This window comes from Talpa europaea, assembly GCF_964194135.1.
Source record: "Talpa europaea genome assembly, chromosome: 7".
In the NCBI taxonomy this organism is placed as follows: Eukaryota; Metazoa; Chordata; class Mammalia; order Eulipotyphla; family Talpidae; genus Talpa; species Talpa europaea.
Genome location: NC_140074.1, coordinates 109,789,801 through 109,807,614, shown reverse-complemented (window position 1 = coordinate 109,807,614; position 17,814 = coordinate 109,789,801). Strand labels below are relative to the sequence as shown.

The 17,814-nt window shown below is 37.0% G+C and overlaps 1 protein-coding gene across 1 annotated transcript in view; it reads right to left on the bottom strand.

Moving 5' to 3' along the window:
- RNF43 (ring finger protein 43) overlaps positions 1–15,124 on the bottom strand; it is a gene marked incomplete at both ends in the record, with an annotated part of 62,517 nt that extends 47,393 nt beyond the window's left edge. The window contains one exon of the mRNA XM_084237046.1: positions 14,876–15,124. Within this exon, the coding sequence (XP_084093172.1) occupies positions 14,876–15,124 (249 nt within the window). The remainder of the gene's footprint in view (positions 1–14,875) is intronic.
- Positions 15,125–17,814: the final 2,690 nt, after the last annotated feature.

Sequence of the window (17,814 nt, the reverse complement as noted above, 5' to 3'; positions counted from 1 at the left end):
GTTTATTCAGGACCCAGAGATGAGTCTGTGAAGCTAGTACTTAATGTGGTTGTGCCTCTTTATGCCTGACTCAAACAGTTTAAATCCAAAAGTAAGTTCCTCCTTCATTTACCTGCCAAGACCTGAGTTCAGGCCCTCGGGGTGCTGAGGTTTTCCTCTGTGGGAGAAAATAACATCATCAACACCTCCTTGAGACAGTAGGGAATGCAGGGAATGTGGCTCCCAACATTGGTGATATCATCAACTGCCCTGGGAGAAACCCCAAATTCCCAAGAGTTAAAGATTTAAAAGAGGGGTTTTTGTTGTTTCAAGATAATCAACAGATTTTGATGTTTCCCGGTATCATTTTTAAATGGACAGATAAAGTTAGGATAATTTCTACAGTGAAAACCTCAGAAATGGAAGATAAATTAGGTCCAGAATAGTTACTCAACTCATTAGTATCTTGCTGGGATATATCCAGCCAAAGAAGAATAGAGACTTAGTTATCCTAGGCCCTCTCCCAGCTCTGAGATGAGTATATTCTTTGGGGAACTTGCTAATGTTACAAGTCTGCATTCAAAATAAATTCTAGGCACTCACATAATCCCCCAGTCTCCTCCAAACTTTCTTTGATGTCCAACAACTAAGGACAAGAATCTTTGATTAAAAAACAATTTCTTTGGTTGGAAAAAAATTTCTTTGTAGGGCGTGAACAGCAGGAGAAAGAAAAGGTTTTTTCTGAAGTGCAAACTAGTTGGAAACCCCCTGGGGAAAGAATCTGATTCCCAGTGTTTGAGAGGTACGGGCCTGCCTGTACAAGCTGCCTCTGCTGCAGGCCTCTAAGAAGGCGCTTTTGTGTCTACTGTACAGAACTCAGCAACAGCAGGGCAGCCCTTCCTTCTCTCCTTTTCTCTCTCTCTAGTTCTGTCTCTCTCTCTCTTCTCCTACCCCCCCCCCCCTGCCCCCGCACCCCAGTGAAAGTTTTCCAACTCTGGGGATATACAATACAGAAAGTCATGCTTCAAGAACAAGGCAGAATTTCATCGGATGGCCCCATTTCCACTCTTCCCATCACCTCCAGATGCTTGTGCCATCACTCTAGCCCCAGCCCTACCAGCTGTTCAAAAATCTTATTTCTAGTGTAATTATTCAGCTTATCTCTAATAATTCAACTTCCCCAAGTATTTTAGGACCAGATGCATCATCCTCTTTTTACTACTATGGCCCAAACTGGCTCCAGGTTATCTGGGTTCTTCCAAATCTTTGCAAAGGTTCTGATTCACTTAGATGTGGATTTATGATTGAAGTCAGCATGGTCTGGTCCCTGGTACAGTCTTGATTAAGCATTTAGAATAAGGGTCCTCAATCTACTATAGATATTCTGAAATATAAAACTCCGAAGAAAGATTTCCTTTTGTCTTTAACTGACTATAAAGACAGTGTAAGATCTGAGGATTAGAAGTACAACTGAGTCTGATGTTTAGTTTCGTTACGTTACTTTAAGTAATTTGATAAGATTTTTGGTACCACCAACAGACAAATCTTACCTCAGGAAAAAGAAGTAAGTTATAAGTTCCTTTAGCATGGTAAGTCTATCTATATAATAAGTAAGTGTTTAGAGTGGGAAAGGATTTTAAAGATGACTTAGTTATCTCACCAACCCTATCCCAATGAATGGAAAGGTTAAAAGACCTGCTTTTACTTTTTAAGTGGCCGTAAAGCACCTATGGACTTTTCATATACCCAAAGAGGGACAGCTAAGTTACAAATAATCTCTTTTGATAATAAAAATACATGATGTATACCACACAGTTTACCAAGTCTAGAAAAAGTAATAACCTAATGTTCTCTTAGCAGATATAGCAGATATGTAAATTCTTCTTGAGTTGGTTACAATATCCCTCATATTACACTAAAATCAACACATATAGAAAGTGGGTAGCAGATATTTATAATTGAAGTCAATTAAACAACTGTGGTCTTAGAAGTAAATTTGGGGCCTCCCTGGTAGCACAGGGGTTATTAAAGACAGTGCTATCAAGCTATCACCAGCCACTGCAGTACAAGTTCAATCCCTGGTGAGCCAGAGAGCAACCCACATGGCACAGCAGACCTCTCCTGTCTCGCCTGCTGCTCCCCTTAGCAGCATATCTCAGTAGATCTGCCTGTGCTGCTCCCCACTCTCTCTGGTGAATTCTCTCACACCCTGCACCTCTAGCTTACACCCCAGTTCTTGTATGCATAAATAAATCTTTTAAAAAAAGGAAATAAATGTTGCTGACTAGAGGAGATATTCAAATATACTTCACCTTCTACATGTTCTAAATGTTCAGTTCTTCTTTTAAGGCAGTTTGTGAATAATTAAAACCAGTGAAATTATTGATTCAAACAGAACACCCAATATTTTGGGTTGTTCAAAGCTAAATTTTCTGTTTTAATTTTACTACAACATTAACAGGAATTTCTTGCATTTTATAAAGTTTAAAATTTGAAAAGAAAGTCATGGTGTCTAGCTATTCGGAATAAAGTAAATGTTAGAGGTGAGAATTAAACATACAGGAATACTTCTTAATGAATGCAGGCAATATTATAATCTATATTTGATTAGTAACAGTAAAAACTGGAAGGTATAACTGCTGGGATAGTAAATGTCCTCTAGCTTCAAGCTACTTGAAGTGGCCTAGTTAAAATTTTATGCTTATGCTTTTTTTTTCCTTCACTCATAGGAGAAGTTAAGACATAATTACTACAGAGATTTGACTGACTCTTCGGAAGTTAAAGATTTGCATTCTAATGCATTTATACCTGCAACCCTTATATTCGACATTCATCTTATACTGCCTTCTGCTATTTAAGTTGTAGCTTTTGAATTGGGCTAGGCTGGAGTGCTGCTGTTCTTTGTATTCTTACAGGATCTGGCACACAGTTAGGGACCACATTATAAGCCATCAAGAGAATCTAGTACAGCCTGTCTTGGTAAGGTTCTTGATCTTCATGAAGAGCCTCTGTTGTTTTGAGGAGATGATTCACAACAGACCACTTGGTGTGCAGGGATTCCATGGCAGAATAGATGACATACACACCACATAAAGTAATACCAAGTTGCAGCACGGTATTTTTTGTTTATTCGCTCATTTTAAAGTCTGCCTTCTAGTTGATGAGGGATCAAAGAGGAAAGAGATCCTGCGGCAGTCAATAATATTTTTTTAATGGAATGTTCAGGGAAAATCTCTGCCAACATCTGCTTTTTAATCTCTCTATAATGACCAAAAAAAGTTTAAATAAATAAATAAGGTTTGCTAAAAATGCCAGCTAGTAAGATATGGTAATAGATTGGCAACTCTTTGGCAAACCACTAATCTCCCTGGGTCCATTTCTTCATCAGTAAAATGAAAGGATTAAATTAGATATTTTTTCTAGTTTGAAACTTGAAGGTCCTATTTTACAAATGGAATACCCCAGTCTCTGTCATCACACACAAAAATGTATTTTACCCTAGGTATGGAAAATAGAGTAAGACTTACTTTCAATATAAAGCAAACAAGTCTTTCACAAAGTTTTTAAAAAAACACAAAAAACAAAGTTGGCCACAGAATTTTAAAGTCAAATAACCAGTATGAGTCTAAGTAGAAGCTATAAAAATGAAAGAACATGAAATCTTATAAAAGTTTGGAGTGTTTTGTTATTCTTTTCTGTTTTTTAAGGATGGATAATTCACAAGACATTAAAGATGGTGTAGAGTAAAAAAGAATGTAGATCTGTTATTTCTTTTTTAGGAAAGGGCAAAATTAGTAGACATAAAACATAAGGCCTTCAATCACATCCAAATTATTCTACAGAAATAACAGCAGCAACAGTGTTTCTCAATTATCATATATTCATATATATATACACAATAGTCCCCTTCTGATATAATGGCATGCAAAAAATTGATAGGTACATGACAACTGAATGTTATTCAAAATTACAGATGTACTATGGTTAATGTCCCTGATAACAGAAGTTTTCTAAATTTAAAAAAAGAGTAGTCTTAAAATACAATAACAAAAACAAAGAGAAACCCCACCAACTGGGAGAACATTTTTGCACCCAACACTAATGATAAAGGACTGATCACAAAAATCTGCAAAGAGCTGATGAAACTCAACAACAACAAAGAAAATAATCCAGTCAAAAAATGGGCAGAAGAGCTAAAAAGAAACTTCTCTGAAGAGGAAATGCAAACGGCCAACAGGCATATGAAAAAATGTTCAACATCACTTGTAATCAGGGAAATGCAAATCAAAACTACCATGAGATACCATCTTACACCAGTGAGAATGGCACATATTAAAAAAACTAGCAACAACAAATGTTGGCGAGGGTGTGGAGAAAAAGGAACTCTTCTGCACTGTTGGTGGGAGTGCAAACTGGTCCAACCACTATGGAGAGCTGTGTGGAGATTTCTGGACCTACTAAACATAGAGCTTCCATATGATCCAGCAATTCCACTCCTAGGTATTTACCCAAAGGACACAGAAACATCAATCCCAAAGAACACCTGCACCCCTATGTTTATAGCAGCACTATTTACAATAGCTAAGCTTTGGAAACAACCCAAATGCCCAAAAATAGATGACTGGATCAAGAAGATGTGGTACATATATACCATGGAATATTACTCAGCATTCAAAAAAGATAAACACATGCAATTTGCAGCAACATGGATGGCGCTGGAAGGGATCATGCTCAGCGAAATAAGCCAAAAAGAAAAAGAAGAATACCGGATGGTCTCACTCATAGCAGGAATCTAGAAAACTTAAATAAGGGACCAGGAAAATGAATATAAGAAAGTGAAAATCAAAATCAACAAAAAACTATGAACCAGAGACACTTTTTGGGGGGTGGGGGGCGGGAGGGGAAGGATTGGGGTCAGAATGGGGCGTTTGCAATTGTATGGGGGAATATAAAAATAAAATTTATTATTTAAAAAAAAAAAGAGTAGTCTTAAAATAAATGGAATCTTGAACAATTGCTGATTCACATTCAGGGATCCTAATTCCTAAATAATCTAATTTCCAATCTCCAGAAAAATGTGAACCTTGTGTTTAAATTTTTAAAAACCTAATCATTTTGATGATTTTAGTGTTTCTGAACTTGCTAGTCAAACACAAATTCAAATATACTAAAAAAGTACCAAAACAAAATCTATCCATGTTAGAACACTGTAAAAATAAGAGTATGTAAAGTAGGTTATATGCTATTTAAAAACTAATAAGCAAGGAAGCAACATAAAACTTAATGTTAAAAAAAGACACAAAGTTTTCCATTACAGTAAATAGAAATTTAAGGGCCCAAGGAATCCAGCACTGGAGCTTAAAGTATAGAAATGAAAGAGATGGAGAAGTAACCAAAGTTAGTTTGTTTTACAGCTTCTGCTCTCTGAATTTAGCAACCAAAAAGATACAAAGAACCACAATTGTTCTACTCAGAATGAATTAGTAAAATATCCTTCATTCTTATGGACCTTTCAGTGAAACCAGCAAGATGAAGGGTAATTAGAATTTCTTGAGTTGAAGCAGTTTCACTTACTATTTGGAAAGTACAAATCCTTTACTAAACAGCACATTTTACTCAGATACCAGTTTTTATATCTAAGGTCATCTTATCAGCCTTATTGCATCATTATATTATTATTTTTGACATCAAGCAGTGCATAAAAATACTTTCAAAATTAACTAACCTGAGGGTAAATTAGTTTTGAGAATTTCTTTTATTACTTAAATAACTGGGGTTATTCTAGGATAGAAGTTTTTAATCTGGAGTCCTTATAGCCCTACATTTGTCTCAGAGACTCAACTCACTGAAATTTTGTGCAAAATTATATGTTAAGTACACATGATAAATAACTTTCATCACATTCTCAAAGGGACCTGTAATACCAAGGGGAAAAAAAAGATTAAAAAGTACTGAGGGCCTCCCTGGTGGCGCAAGGGGTTAAGTCTCAGCATTGTGAAGTTGTCCGAAGCCATGGCAGCACCTGTTTGATTCCCCAGCCAGGGAGCTACCCACATGGTGCAGCAGACCTCTTGTGTCTCACCCACTGCTCCCCTCAGCAATGCATTTCAGTCAATCTGCCTGTTCTGCTCCCCATTCTGTTTCTGGTAACACCTCTCACCCCACCCCCCACCCCTGCACCCCTGGCCAGGACCTCAGTTCTTAAATCAATCTTTAAAAAAAAAAAAAAGCACCATATTAGGGAATCTCAGTAGCAGAATTGGCAATCACAAGCTTAAAGACTAAGAAGGTGAGGTCCTTAGGATATATACTAATATAATCACAGCTTTAAAGTCAGTATTCCAGGGGGGCCTCCATGGTGGCGCAAGGGGTTAAGCACAGCACTATGAAGCTATCTGCAGCCTCTGCAGTACCCGTTCCATCCCCAGCCTGCCATAGCACAGCAGATCTCTCCTATCTGGCCCACTGCTCCCCTCAGCAGTGTATTTCAGTAGATCTGCCTGTTCTGTTCCCCACTCTGTCTTTGGTGAATCCTCTCACTCCCTGAATCTCTGGCCTGTACCCCAGTTCTTGTATGCATTAATAAATAAATCTTTAAAAAAAAAATAAAGTCAGTATTCCAATAAATCTTCCTTGGGAAATTAGAGTTTCTAAAAAGCAAGGTGGAGCTATCAAACTAATAAGTGCTGCGTTAAAATGCTATGTAAAGGAACACCTCCAATATATTGATTATACCCATGTTTACAATTTGGAAATAACAGTCAGGGAGGCATTATGCTGTTAAAAAGTCAGAGGGCTAAAGGAAGACAGCATGGTATATCAAAACCAGATAAATCTGTTTCATCCTAGAGTTATCTTCCAGCCAACAGTTATTCAGCACTAGCACAATTTTCTTTATACTCATTCAGTAAATATTTACTGAGTACCTACTTTGTGTAAGGCACTGTAAGTACCCTAAGTCACTATTCCTTTTAGTGAATACAGCTCTGAACTAGAGACAAAAACCCCTGCTTTCACAGAGTTCATATTTTACTGAGGAGGGACAGACAGCTATGAAAGCAAAACATTACATTATGTCACTGGTAATAGATACATACAGAAAATACTAGAGCAAGTAAGGTCAACATGAACACTGCAGGTAATAGGAAGAGTCTTATGAATAGGATAACCTCGGAAGGTCTCATTGAGAGGGTATATTTGACACATGGTGGTGACATATGAGAGACTAAGAAAATACCTGAAGTATAAGTGGGACTGCAAGTGGAAAGGCCTGGAGGGGGGGTATAGCTGGTCTAACTGAAGGACAACAAGGAGGCCAAAGTGGCTAAAGTGGAGGGTGTTGGGGAGAAGGTAAAAAGTGGGCATGCCAGCCCTATGTTTATTACAGCACTATTTATAATATGCAGGATATGGAAACAACCCAAATGCCCCAAAATAGATGACTGGATCAAGGAGATGTGGTACATATACACAATGGAATATTACTCAGCAATCAAAAAAGATAAAATCATGCCATTCGCAACAACATAGAAGGGATTATGCTCAGTGAAATAAGTCAGAAGGAATAAGAAGGGGCCTCCCTGGTGGTGCAGGGGTTAAAGTCTTAGTGCTATCAAGCTATTGCCAGCCAGTGTACAAGTTTAATTCTCGGTCAGGGAGCTAACCCACATGGCACAGCAAACCTCTCCTGTATCACCCGCTGTTCCCCTTAGCAGTATATTTCAGTAGATCTGCCTGTTCTGCTCCCCACCCTGTCTCTGGTGAATCTTCTCATCCCCTACACCTCTGGCCTACACCCCAGTTCTTGAATGCCTAAGTATATAAAATAAATCTTAAAAAAAAATTAAAAGAAGGAAAAAAAAGTATCAGATTGTTTCATTTCATTTCACATAGGAGGAATACAGGAGAACCAAATAAGGGATTCAGGGGGGGAAATAATAACAATTAAAAAAATTAATGGGCAACTATAAATCAGAGACATTCTACAGGAAAGGGGGAGGGAGAGGGATCAAAACAGAGTCATGCTACAGGGGAGGGAGAGGGAGAGGGAAGGAAGAGCACAAGGGACTACAGCAATGGTGCAGAGTGAGGGAGTGAATTGGTGATGGGAATTCTATGGGGACTACACTTGAGAGGAAAAAGCAAACATTGTACAAAAATGAACAATGATGTGAAATACCTATAAATAAAATAAATTATATATTTTTAAAAAGTGGGAGTGCCAGGCCAGAACCTGAGGGCCTTATGATCACTGTAAAGTCCTTTTATTCTAATAACTACTTTCAAAAGAACAACGAATGCAGGTCTGAGTATTAGCTCATAAGACTTTTTGAGGCATAAACTTGGCAAAATGCTTCACCAATAGTTTTCTGACTGAATTATCACATTGCATAATATAGGTCCAAAAAGAAGCCATCTCAGCCAAAGACAACATTTCAGTACAACTGATCCCTAAGAAAACTACATCTATTGATACCTTAAAAACCGGATTACTCATTTCTGCAAAGGAAACTGAGTCCATCTACACAACTTGTTTTCTCTGCCCATTATCTTTCTTTTTTATAAAATGGAGTAAAAATATTACCTATTCTTATCTGTGTTGTAGGTATTTGTGAATTATTTTAAGCTTCATGGAAGAAATTACCACACAAATTCAATGGAATATCATCAGCACATTAACAATACCCTGCTACCACCAATTTTGGTTCCTGACAGGATATTTATAATAGTTCACTGCTCATTTATTATAACACCCTTTTCCTCCATTGTACTTAGCAATTTGAAGAGAATGGGGGGAGGTGAGGAGAGGGAGCAAAAAAAAGTTCCAATAAACACTTCTTAGTAAATAAAGTATAAGAGTTTATCAAAAAAAAAAATGTCCCAGGAATAACTTTTAATATTGTGTTAAAAGGAAACTATGGCTAATTCTTAGGTAAAGAAAATTCCTTCTCTCTGCTCCCCAACACACACTTTACTACAAAAACCAAGGAAATGTCAATGCCCAGAATCAGCTAAATGAATACTAAAAATGCCAACATGGGCAATAGTCAGCTCATACATTACCTCCTAGTAACCACAGAGATTTACGAATTTGAATTTACACAGTATTTGCTGGACTTCTACATGCAGTATAGATCTATTACACATACAAATCTGTTTGATGAGTGCTTATAACATAAATACATTAAAAATTTTTTGCAGCTTCTGTCTCTTTTCTGGGTGCCAAGCTTCTAACAAAGCCAAGTCAAGACGGCTCTGAGCTGGAATGGTAGGAGGAGAGCACCTAAGATTGTGCACACAGAGGAATTATGTCTGGTGATGTATTTCTGACTATATGCCAAAGTTATTTATAAATTAATTACTTTTTTTTGCACTTCCATTAACACAGATAACTGAGAGTTGACTGTACTTTGAATATTTGTACTTCTTTTAAAAGCTGGCCTCAAAGCAAAATCACAAAATCTTTGAAATCTCTGCTTCTAAGTAACTCTAACTTGAGCAATGATAATTAAATGCATGCCATTTCTAGGTTTATATCAGGTTCCTGTATTAGATAACTTACTATAAAGATAACTGTTATAAAATGAAGAGAAAGGTAAGGAACGTTATTACATTAAGGGAGATATTGTTTAAATAAGCATTCTGATTTACAAATATCTTTGCAAATGAAACACAAATGAGAGAAACAGAAGCAATATAGAGATCATTAGAAGTTAGCAGATTATTGTATATTCTGAATCAATCGCAGAATTATTTCTATGCTGGAAATATGTTAATATTTACACAAAGCCTACATTGGTGCCCTACTCATTGGTGGCATCTTTGCATATATAGAATTTTAGAGCTGGAAAAGGCTGGGAGGGGTTCAAGTTCTAGGTATGCTACCTACTAGTTACATGATCTTAAAAGATATTAACACTTTGAGCCTCAGTTTTGTTATCTGTAAAATATGAAAAAGAAAATCACTGTACTTCTCTCAAGAAATTATTAAAAGGTCAATAAGCTAATACAGGTAAAGTGCACAGCAGAAGTTTGCTATGTACAATTATATTTAAAACTCTGAATTTGGGCCTCCCTGGTCACATAGGGGGTTGAGCGTAGCACTGTGAGGCAATCCGCAGCTCCTGCTGCACGAGTTCAATCCCCAGCCGGCCAGGGAGCAGCCCACATGGCGCAGCAGACCTCTCCTGACTGGCCTGCTGCTCCCCTCAGCAGTGCACTTCAGTCAGTCTGCCTGTTCTGTTCCCCACTCTGTCTCTGGTGAATCCTCTCCACCCGTACCTCTGGCCTATACCCCAGTTCTTATATGCATGAATAAATAAATCTTTAAAAAAAAAATCTCTGAATTTAACAGAAAAGGACTTTAAATCTTAAATAGGTTAAAAACTATTTTGTTTCAAGTCCTACAACTACTTAGTGGCAGAATCAAGTTAAAAGTCAAGTACCTTGGGTTCCAGTTTAGTCCCTTTGTCTACCATAGTTTGGCAAATAGCATTCTCTCTCTAGATTTGACCATAAATTACAAAGTTTTCTTTCCCTACATGGATAATTCATTCCAGGCCCTCACCATGAATAAAGTAAAAATGTAAAGATGGGATAACTATGTATTGACTAATAGGCAAATTAAGAGGCATGCAGAGACATTGTGCAAGGGGGAATTTGTCCAGGAGGAGTTAGCTGCTACTGGCCAAGTACTGAACTGCTGTAGCTCCCATTGTAGGTCTAAAGCCTCAGGACAGTAAATTCTAATATTGATCATAACTTTATCCCGGAATCTAAGGAAATCCAGGACAACAGGCTGAGTAGAAGAGTGTGATAGTTAAAAGAGTGGCAACTTTTCTAGCACTACACTAAGATCCTCTAGATCCTTTGCTCTGGGAAGAAAGAAGACTGATTTGAGTTGCTCCTCTAAGCAACATTTACAAATAAGAAACAAGAATTGAGAAAGAAAATAGGATTGTAATTATTTTTAGAAATGATAACAACATTACTAGAAATAATAGAAACAACCATTGATAAGAGACTGCTAAATGAATCACAAAACCGAACAATTAGACCATGCATCAGTTCTAGTACATTTTCCACTTACAATGATATAGACCAGGGGGAAAAGAATATATTCAAATGAAGAAGTAAAAGTAGTAAGAAGTTATAATCACTATTATTTAGTCCTTTTTATGAGCACAGCCACGTTATCGGGAGATTAAAAAAGTTTCCTTGATATGTATTTTATTATTGGGTAGCCCATTTTCCATCTTTTTAAACTTGAGATACAACTGACATAATATTGTATTTGTTTTAAATATACAACATGATAAATATATATATATCCACATATATATAAATGATTACCACAATAACTTTAGTTAATATTCACCACTACACATAATTACAATTTTTTTTTTATCATGGATTTCTGCTGACTAGTTAGGGAAATGCTAATCAGAATAATAGTGGAAGTTTATCCTAAATATATTAATTAAGTGGAAAACAAAGTGTACAAGGAAATCAGAGGAGAAGAGACAAAGATTTTGGTAAACATAGGGGAAACCTAGGAAGTAGACACTTTTGGGGCCTCTCTGGTGGCTCAAGGGGTTAAACATAGCACTGTGAAGCTATCTGCAGCCTCTCTCTGCAACCGAAATTTGGCCCTGGCCAGCCAGGGATGTGACCCACAGGGCGCAGTAGACCTCTCCTGTCTCACCCACTGCTCCCCTCACCAGTATATTTTCACTCATCTGACTGTTCTGCTCCCGACTCTGTCTCTGGTGAATCTTCTCATCCCCTGTATCTCTGGATTATATGCCAGTTCTTGTATGCATAAATAAATACATCTTAAAAAAAAAAAAGTAGACACTTTTAAGACAATGGCAGACCTGCAGTGGAATTTGAAATGATATGGTAATGAAAAGAAGCACCTCCTGGGCAAACAAAAAGGAAGGAAATATAATTTGGTTAGGACTAAGATGGGGAGTTTTGAAATGGAAAAGAGAGGGCTTAAGAAATGAAGGGACTACAGCTAAGGCAACATTTTTTCATCTATTTTGAATTTCTTCTAATATTTTAAAAAGAATATTAGAATTTAAAACTCTGAACAAACCTTGTAAAATGGATATTATTGTTGGTAAAGAGAAGCCTAAACAGAAAGAGTGAGGAATAAAAATCAGAACAAAAATTTACACAGGCCTGGCCTTCAATGCCCTGGTACATAGTGCCATCAGATGGAGCTGAGACAAGCAAATTTTATTATTATTAAGCAAATTGGAAGTACACTGTCAAAGGATGGCTCTCTTTGTCTAAATAAAAATAAAACTGGAATACAAATGAAAATCCAGTTAATTCGATCCTTATGAAATTGATTAATTCAGCAAAATGGAAAGATACCTCAGATTTTCCTAAACTCTCTGGGAATTCTTGAAACCACAGGTTTTTATCTTTTCCCTACATCATCGTTCTTCTACTTTTACATTTCCCAATTTTATAAAGATCTGATGGCCTCTTTGGAGAGAATCAAACTTAACAAGCAGCTAGAATATTTCATCAGTAGAAGGGTATGTATTTCTCAAAGCCAACAGAAAAGACTGCCTTCAGATTTGTGATACCACCAATAATGCTAAAGTGTAGCAAAGCACAACTAGAGGAGATGGAAAGAGAATTTCAGTTAAATGGAAGGCTTGGTTAACCACAGTTAAGTAAATCTGAGTTGCAGTGTCATCTGAAGGATCAAGCAGCATGGATTCTAGAAGTGTAAACCTGGTGTCTCCTAACATGCTAGAATCCTTTGAAAGAGTTAATCAAAGAGTGGATAAAGAAGAACTGATGCATACCACTCTAAAGGTTCTTTATGTTTTTAAAAAATAAAGTCTCTCCCAAGAGGCTATTAAGAAAATTCAGCTAACTTGTGGAATACAAATTTAATAGACAACAAACCAGAACCATTGTTGAAAGTCTCCAGCACTGCACAAATTCAGTAACCTAGAAAAAGCTTATTTGGACAGAAAAGGTGAAGAAAGAGTGAAAATTGCTAGGGATGCAAACTCTCTACTCTAAAGCCTAAAAGGTCTTGCTAAATAATAGATACAATGATATTCCCTCTTCACAAAGTAAAGAAACAATTCTTAAAGTATACTGATAGAGTTGAAATTAATAGTTAAGGAAAAAAAAAAAAAGAGCAAGACTTACCAGAGTGAAAAAAAGGGGAAGAATATGATAAAGATTGACAAAATAACCAATGGCAAAGAGAATGTTAGCGAGTGCCTCTCATATGCCTTTTTCTTTATGAATACACAGAAGCTTTATGTTGAGCTTTATGATAGCAGAACATGACAAAATTAAAAGAGAACACTATTTTATGCAGCATATAATATGCCCATTGAACATGCTGCCATAGGACATTAATAAGCTTAGGATTGCTCCCAAAGAACGTAGCTATCAAACTATTGCTCTGTAGTACAATTACTTAAGAGTAAAAAATTAAAATGGAGCACATAAGTCATGCTTCAGGGTTTTAGGTAGGCAAGGTCAGGAAGTTTCCTTTCCAATTGTATTAAAAATGACTTATGATTTCAATTTTTATATATTTCTAATTCCATCCTAAAGTCCAAATTAAGTGAATAGACTCATATCTAAAAATTCTTATGTCATTATTTCAGTTACATCCTTTTTGCCTGTTCATTTTTCTAAATAGCAGAGCCTTCCATTTCATCCAATTCTTCTACTTCACTTTATCCCAGCTTCCAAATAATGCCTAAGAAGTCATAATCAAGAACCACTAAATCATACATGTAAATATGCCCATGTTTGGAAAAAGAGAGTTCTATAATTTGTCAAAATTCTCTTATCTTTTTCTAAGTAGACAAAAATTTTAAGTTCATATAATACTTTGGTTCTGTTCATACCACAAAATAAAAATCTATGCTTCGATGCTGAGATAAACCATATTTAACAGCATTTTAACCTGTATCAAAAAGTTACAGCCAAAAGTGCCCTTCTATGAAACGAATTTTAATCAATAAGCAACATAAATTTATGGAAGAAGACACTAGAATGCCACATTAAAAAGATATAGCCCTCCAGGCTCTATCCTCACAGTGGGAATGAGCAATTCATCTGTATGTCATGACCCCAGTCAGTTCATAAATTCAGCACGTAAAGAGTAGACTACGAATGACATACAGGTAAAACTCACAGCTTGAAAGCCTAAGAAAGTGTATCTGAAAAAGTTTGTGAGTCAATAAACAGATGTCATATTAAAAATTGATGAAAATAATAAAATTATGTGTAGACAAGACCAAAGTGATTAGAAGGTAAATTCACACTTTTGTGTCCATTTTGTAATCCAGTTCTCTCCATTTTGGGATTAGCAATAGGGTGTCACACGTGGTATAAAGCCAGCCATAGCATGCAAACTTGACTGAATTTTAAAAGTGACAGTGTGATCAAATATGCTCCAAGGGTATTCTAGAATTTCAGGGTGCTGCTGACCATTAAAATTGAACCTCCTTAGTATTCAATTCAAATTTAAGCAGGATTGAAAATACAATCTTCATGTCAGTTAAAAACAAGCCCACATATTTATCTATCAAAAAATAGTATCTAGAATATATCACTTGCAAAGTCTTACTGTGTATGTATATATGTGTGTGTGTATGTATATATATATATATATATATATATATATACAGCAATGCAATACCAGAATTAAAAATAAGTGGATGATTTTCTAAAATACAGGATTTATGCTTCTTTAAAATTCCAATAAGGCAATAGCCTCAAAGGACAGAACAAATAGAAAACTAAGAGCAAAAGCCCTTGCTTGGTATTTGTTTTGGGAGACAAAAGAAGAAAGGCATATTTCAAACAGATGGAAAGTGAAGTATTACAAAGTTATCCTTACCTGCATTAATTTTCCTTCTGCTGGAGTTATTTCAGCAACACCAGCAAACACACCTTCCAAAGTGAGATTCAGTTTTCCTGTGGGGTCCATTTTCACGGGGATCACTCTGATAATCGCTTTCTGTTCTGCTGATCTTTCAGACTCCGCTGCTGCCAGTACCAGTCCTGTGTGTCCAAAGCCTGCCTGTAGGGTAGCCATCAGCAGCCAGGGCCAGAGGGCAGCCAGCTGCAGCTGGTGGCCACCACTCATGCTACCAGCTGCAGCAATGCACTTCGGCCATACATACTGCGTCCACTAGCTAATACCAAACGCAGGTTTCTCAGATCCAGACAAATGGAGGCAAAGAAAATTTATGCTTCAGTTTCAGTATGCCAATCGTAGTCGTGGCCCTTCCTGTCTCTAAAGTATATTCCCTAAAACAGGTGGCATTCCTGATCTGGCAAGGGAAGAGGGTATTTTCAGCCCACTTCTGCTGCAGGTATGTCATTTTCTTCCATCTTCACTATGATTAGTAAAGGTATCACCACTTCTCTTTGGAATTTCCAACTGTGCTTGAGGTTGAATGTCACATCCTGAATGTTAATTATGTCAGATCACTTGGTGCTGGTCTTCCATATGCATCAAGTTGCGGAGCCACTAAACCCAGTTAATGAACAAAACAAGGCAAAGTAAATGACTAAGGCCATGTATCGAATGTGAGAGTGAAAAACTCCAATTCAGGAAATGAAAGAGGGGTTCCTTTTTAAGTCACAAAATTTGTCAATGGTAAAAAACTAAAGATCACAGGAGAATTTTTTTTTAATGGGGGAGGAGAGGGAACGATATTTCAGGCCACACCTTGAAAGATGTCCAAAGATGCTATAACATGTATTTATAAAAGTTTCCACATTCAACTGTATTTCAGGGAGCCAAAGTTCTAGATTTATTTATAATTAATTTATAAATACTTATCATGAACTTAAATACATTTTTTAAAATGTTCTATGTAAATTAGGTGCTAATTTATGTCTTCACATATTACAGGATAATGCTGAGCACCACAAACCTTTCCTAACTTTCATAAGTTAAGAATACTTGAAAAGGTTTAGCTTTCCAGCTATTTTTCCCAGATAAAATTGCTATTTCTATCTCTATTTTCCTTTCTGTCTTAGGAATTTCAACTTTTATTCTCCCATTTACAAATGTCAAGCACTTTAATTTCCCATGAGATGCTTTTGGAAACTATTATCCAGGTTCTATAATCTGTAATTTTCTAGGTTCATAAGTAAAACAAAGGACTATTCCTAACACGTTTCAAATTCCTTGAGGGTGTGGGGAATTAAAGATAGGGGGAGTAGGAAGGTGATTAGTCTACAGGCTCCTGGAAAAGTAAAAATAAGTCTGAGTAGATCTGTGCTATTGCTAGGCACACTTGAGAATTTGGGTCTTTGTACATATAAAATCTTATTCTAAGATTTTAAAATGCACACCCTTAAATAAACATAAATGCACTTCAGCCATAAGCCTGCTGTGTTCAGAGGACAAGTTAAAAAAATCTTATAAAGTCTTCAGAATAAGTGCTGAGAAGCCAAACAATTGAACATGAACCTGTTATATAGATTCTTTTCTTTTGCTGAGGCAGAGGGAGAAGAAAAGAATTTCAAAAGAAATCTGCAAACCTGTTGCGCTGTCGGGCCCACTGGAATCCACCGGGATGAAACAAATTCAATTATGCTTTTATAAATCCTGCTCAAAAAGATTTCAACTGCTTAACCAAGTACAGCTCATTCTTCCACCTTCTTACTCTGCAACCAAACCAAGTGCCCCACACTGCAGGTAGGTGCCGAGAAATTCCGCAGCCTGAAAAAATAATCCATGCAGGTCAAAGGCAGAAACTTATTCCAGGGTGAGAGCTAATGTCCCCAAGAACTCTAAAAACACTTATAGAGGATCCAAAATCATTTCTGAAATGTCCCTTCTAACAAAAGTTCTTTTTCTCCCCGAACAGCATATAAAATGATCAAATCTTGCAAGAGAAAAGCAAAGTAGCAAATACATCAGCAACAATTCACTACCAGGAACACAGAAAATCCCAGAGGGAGAAGACAGTATCTCTGAATCATGGATGGACTTGGAAAGTTCGGAAGGATTCGAGTGCTTCCTTTCCAGAAAGACAATTCTGGATCAGCTCCCTAGAGGAGGAAGCCTGTGGTTTGTAATTGGTGTTCTAGCTCTGACTCCCTCCCCTGGGACTGCAATCACGCTCTCTACCTGCTGACACAAAGTGAGGGTGGAGCAGAGCAACCACCCCCCTTCCCGCCCCTCCTCCTCCTGGCTGGCTTGGGTGCAGGGCTTGGGTGCACGCACACTTACTTAACCAGACACGTTCTTTTGCTCTCTCTTCTTGTTCAGCTCCTTTACTCCCTCTACTGAGTCACAGCCGAACTGCAACCAGCTGAATCCTCAATACACTGTGGGTAAGCAAGCTACCACATGTAAATCAGGGCCACTCAGGTATCTAAGCTGATTATGCACACATGACAGCATAGATGGTGATACGAGGAAATAAAGAGAAGAAAAAAATAAAAGAAACCCAAAAGATAAAAGAATGGGCACAAGGTTTTGCTAATATAAATTCAAAGTGATTTCTAATCTTTCTGGGTTTTAGTGTCTTAATAAATGACACAAATCAGAATAAAGTGCTACTGTACAGTAGTACTTACTGCCTTATTGCTACCCTGGCAAGGACCCTGTCCATTGTATGGATAGCTTTTCTTCAGCTCTTATTAGTCTAAATCAGTAGCTCTTTTCTAAAGTGTGCCTGTGCCTTTTAGATTAAGCTGATGTCAGAGGTCTGGGATCTGCTCGTATCTTCTCACATCTTCAGAGATGAAATAATATTATAGGTCAGATCCATACTTTCAATATAAAGTAGCAAGTAAGTCTATGTCATAATACAA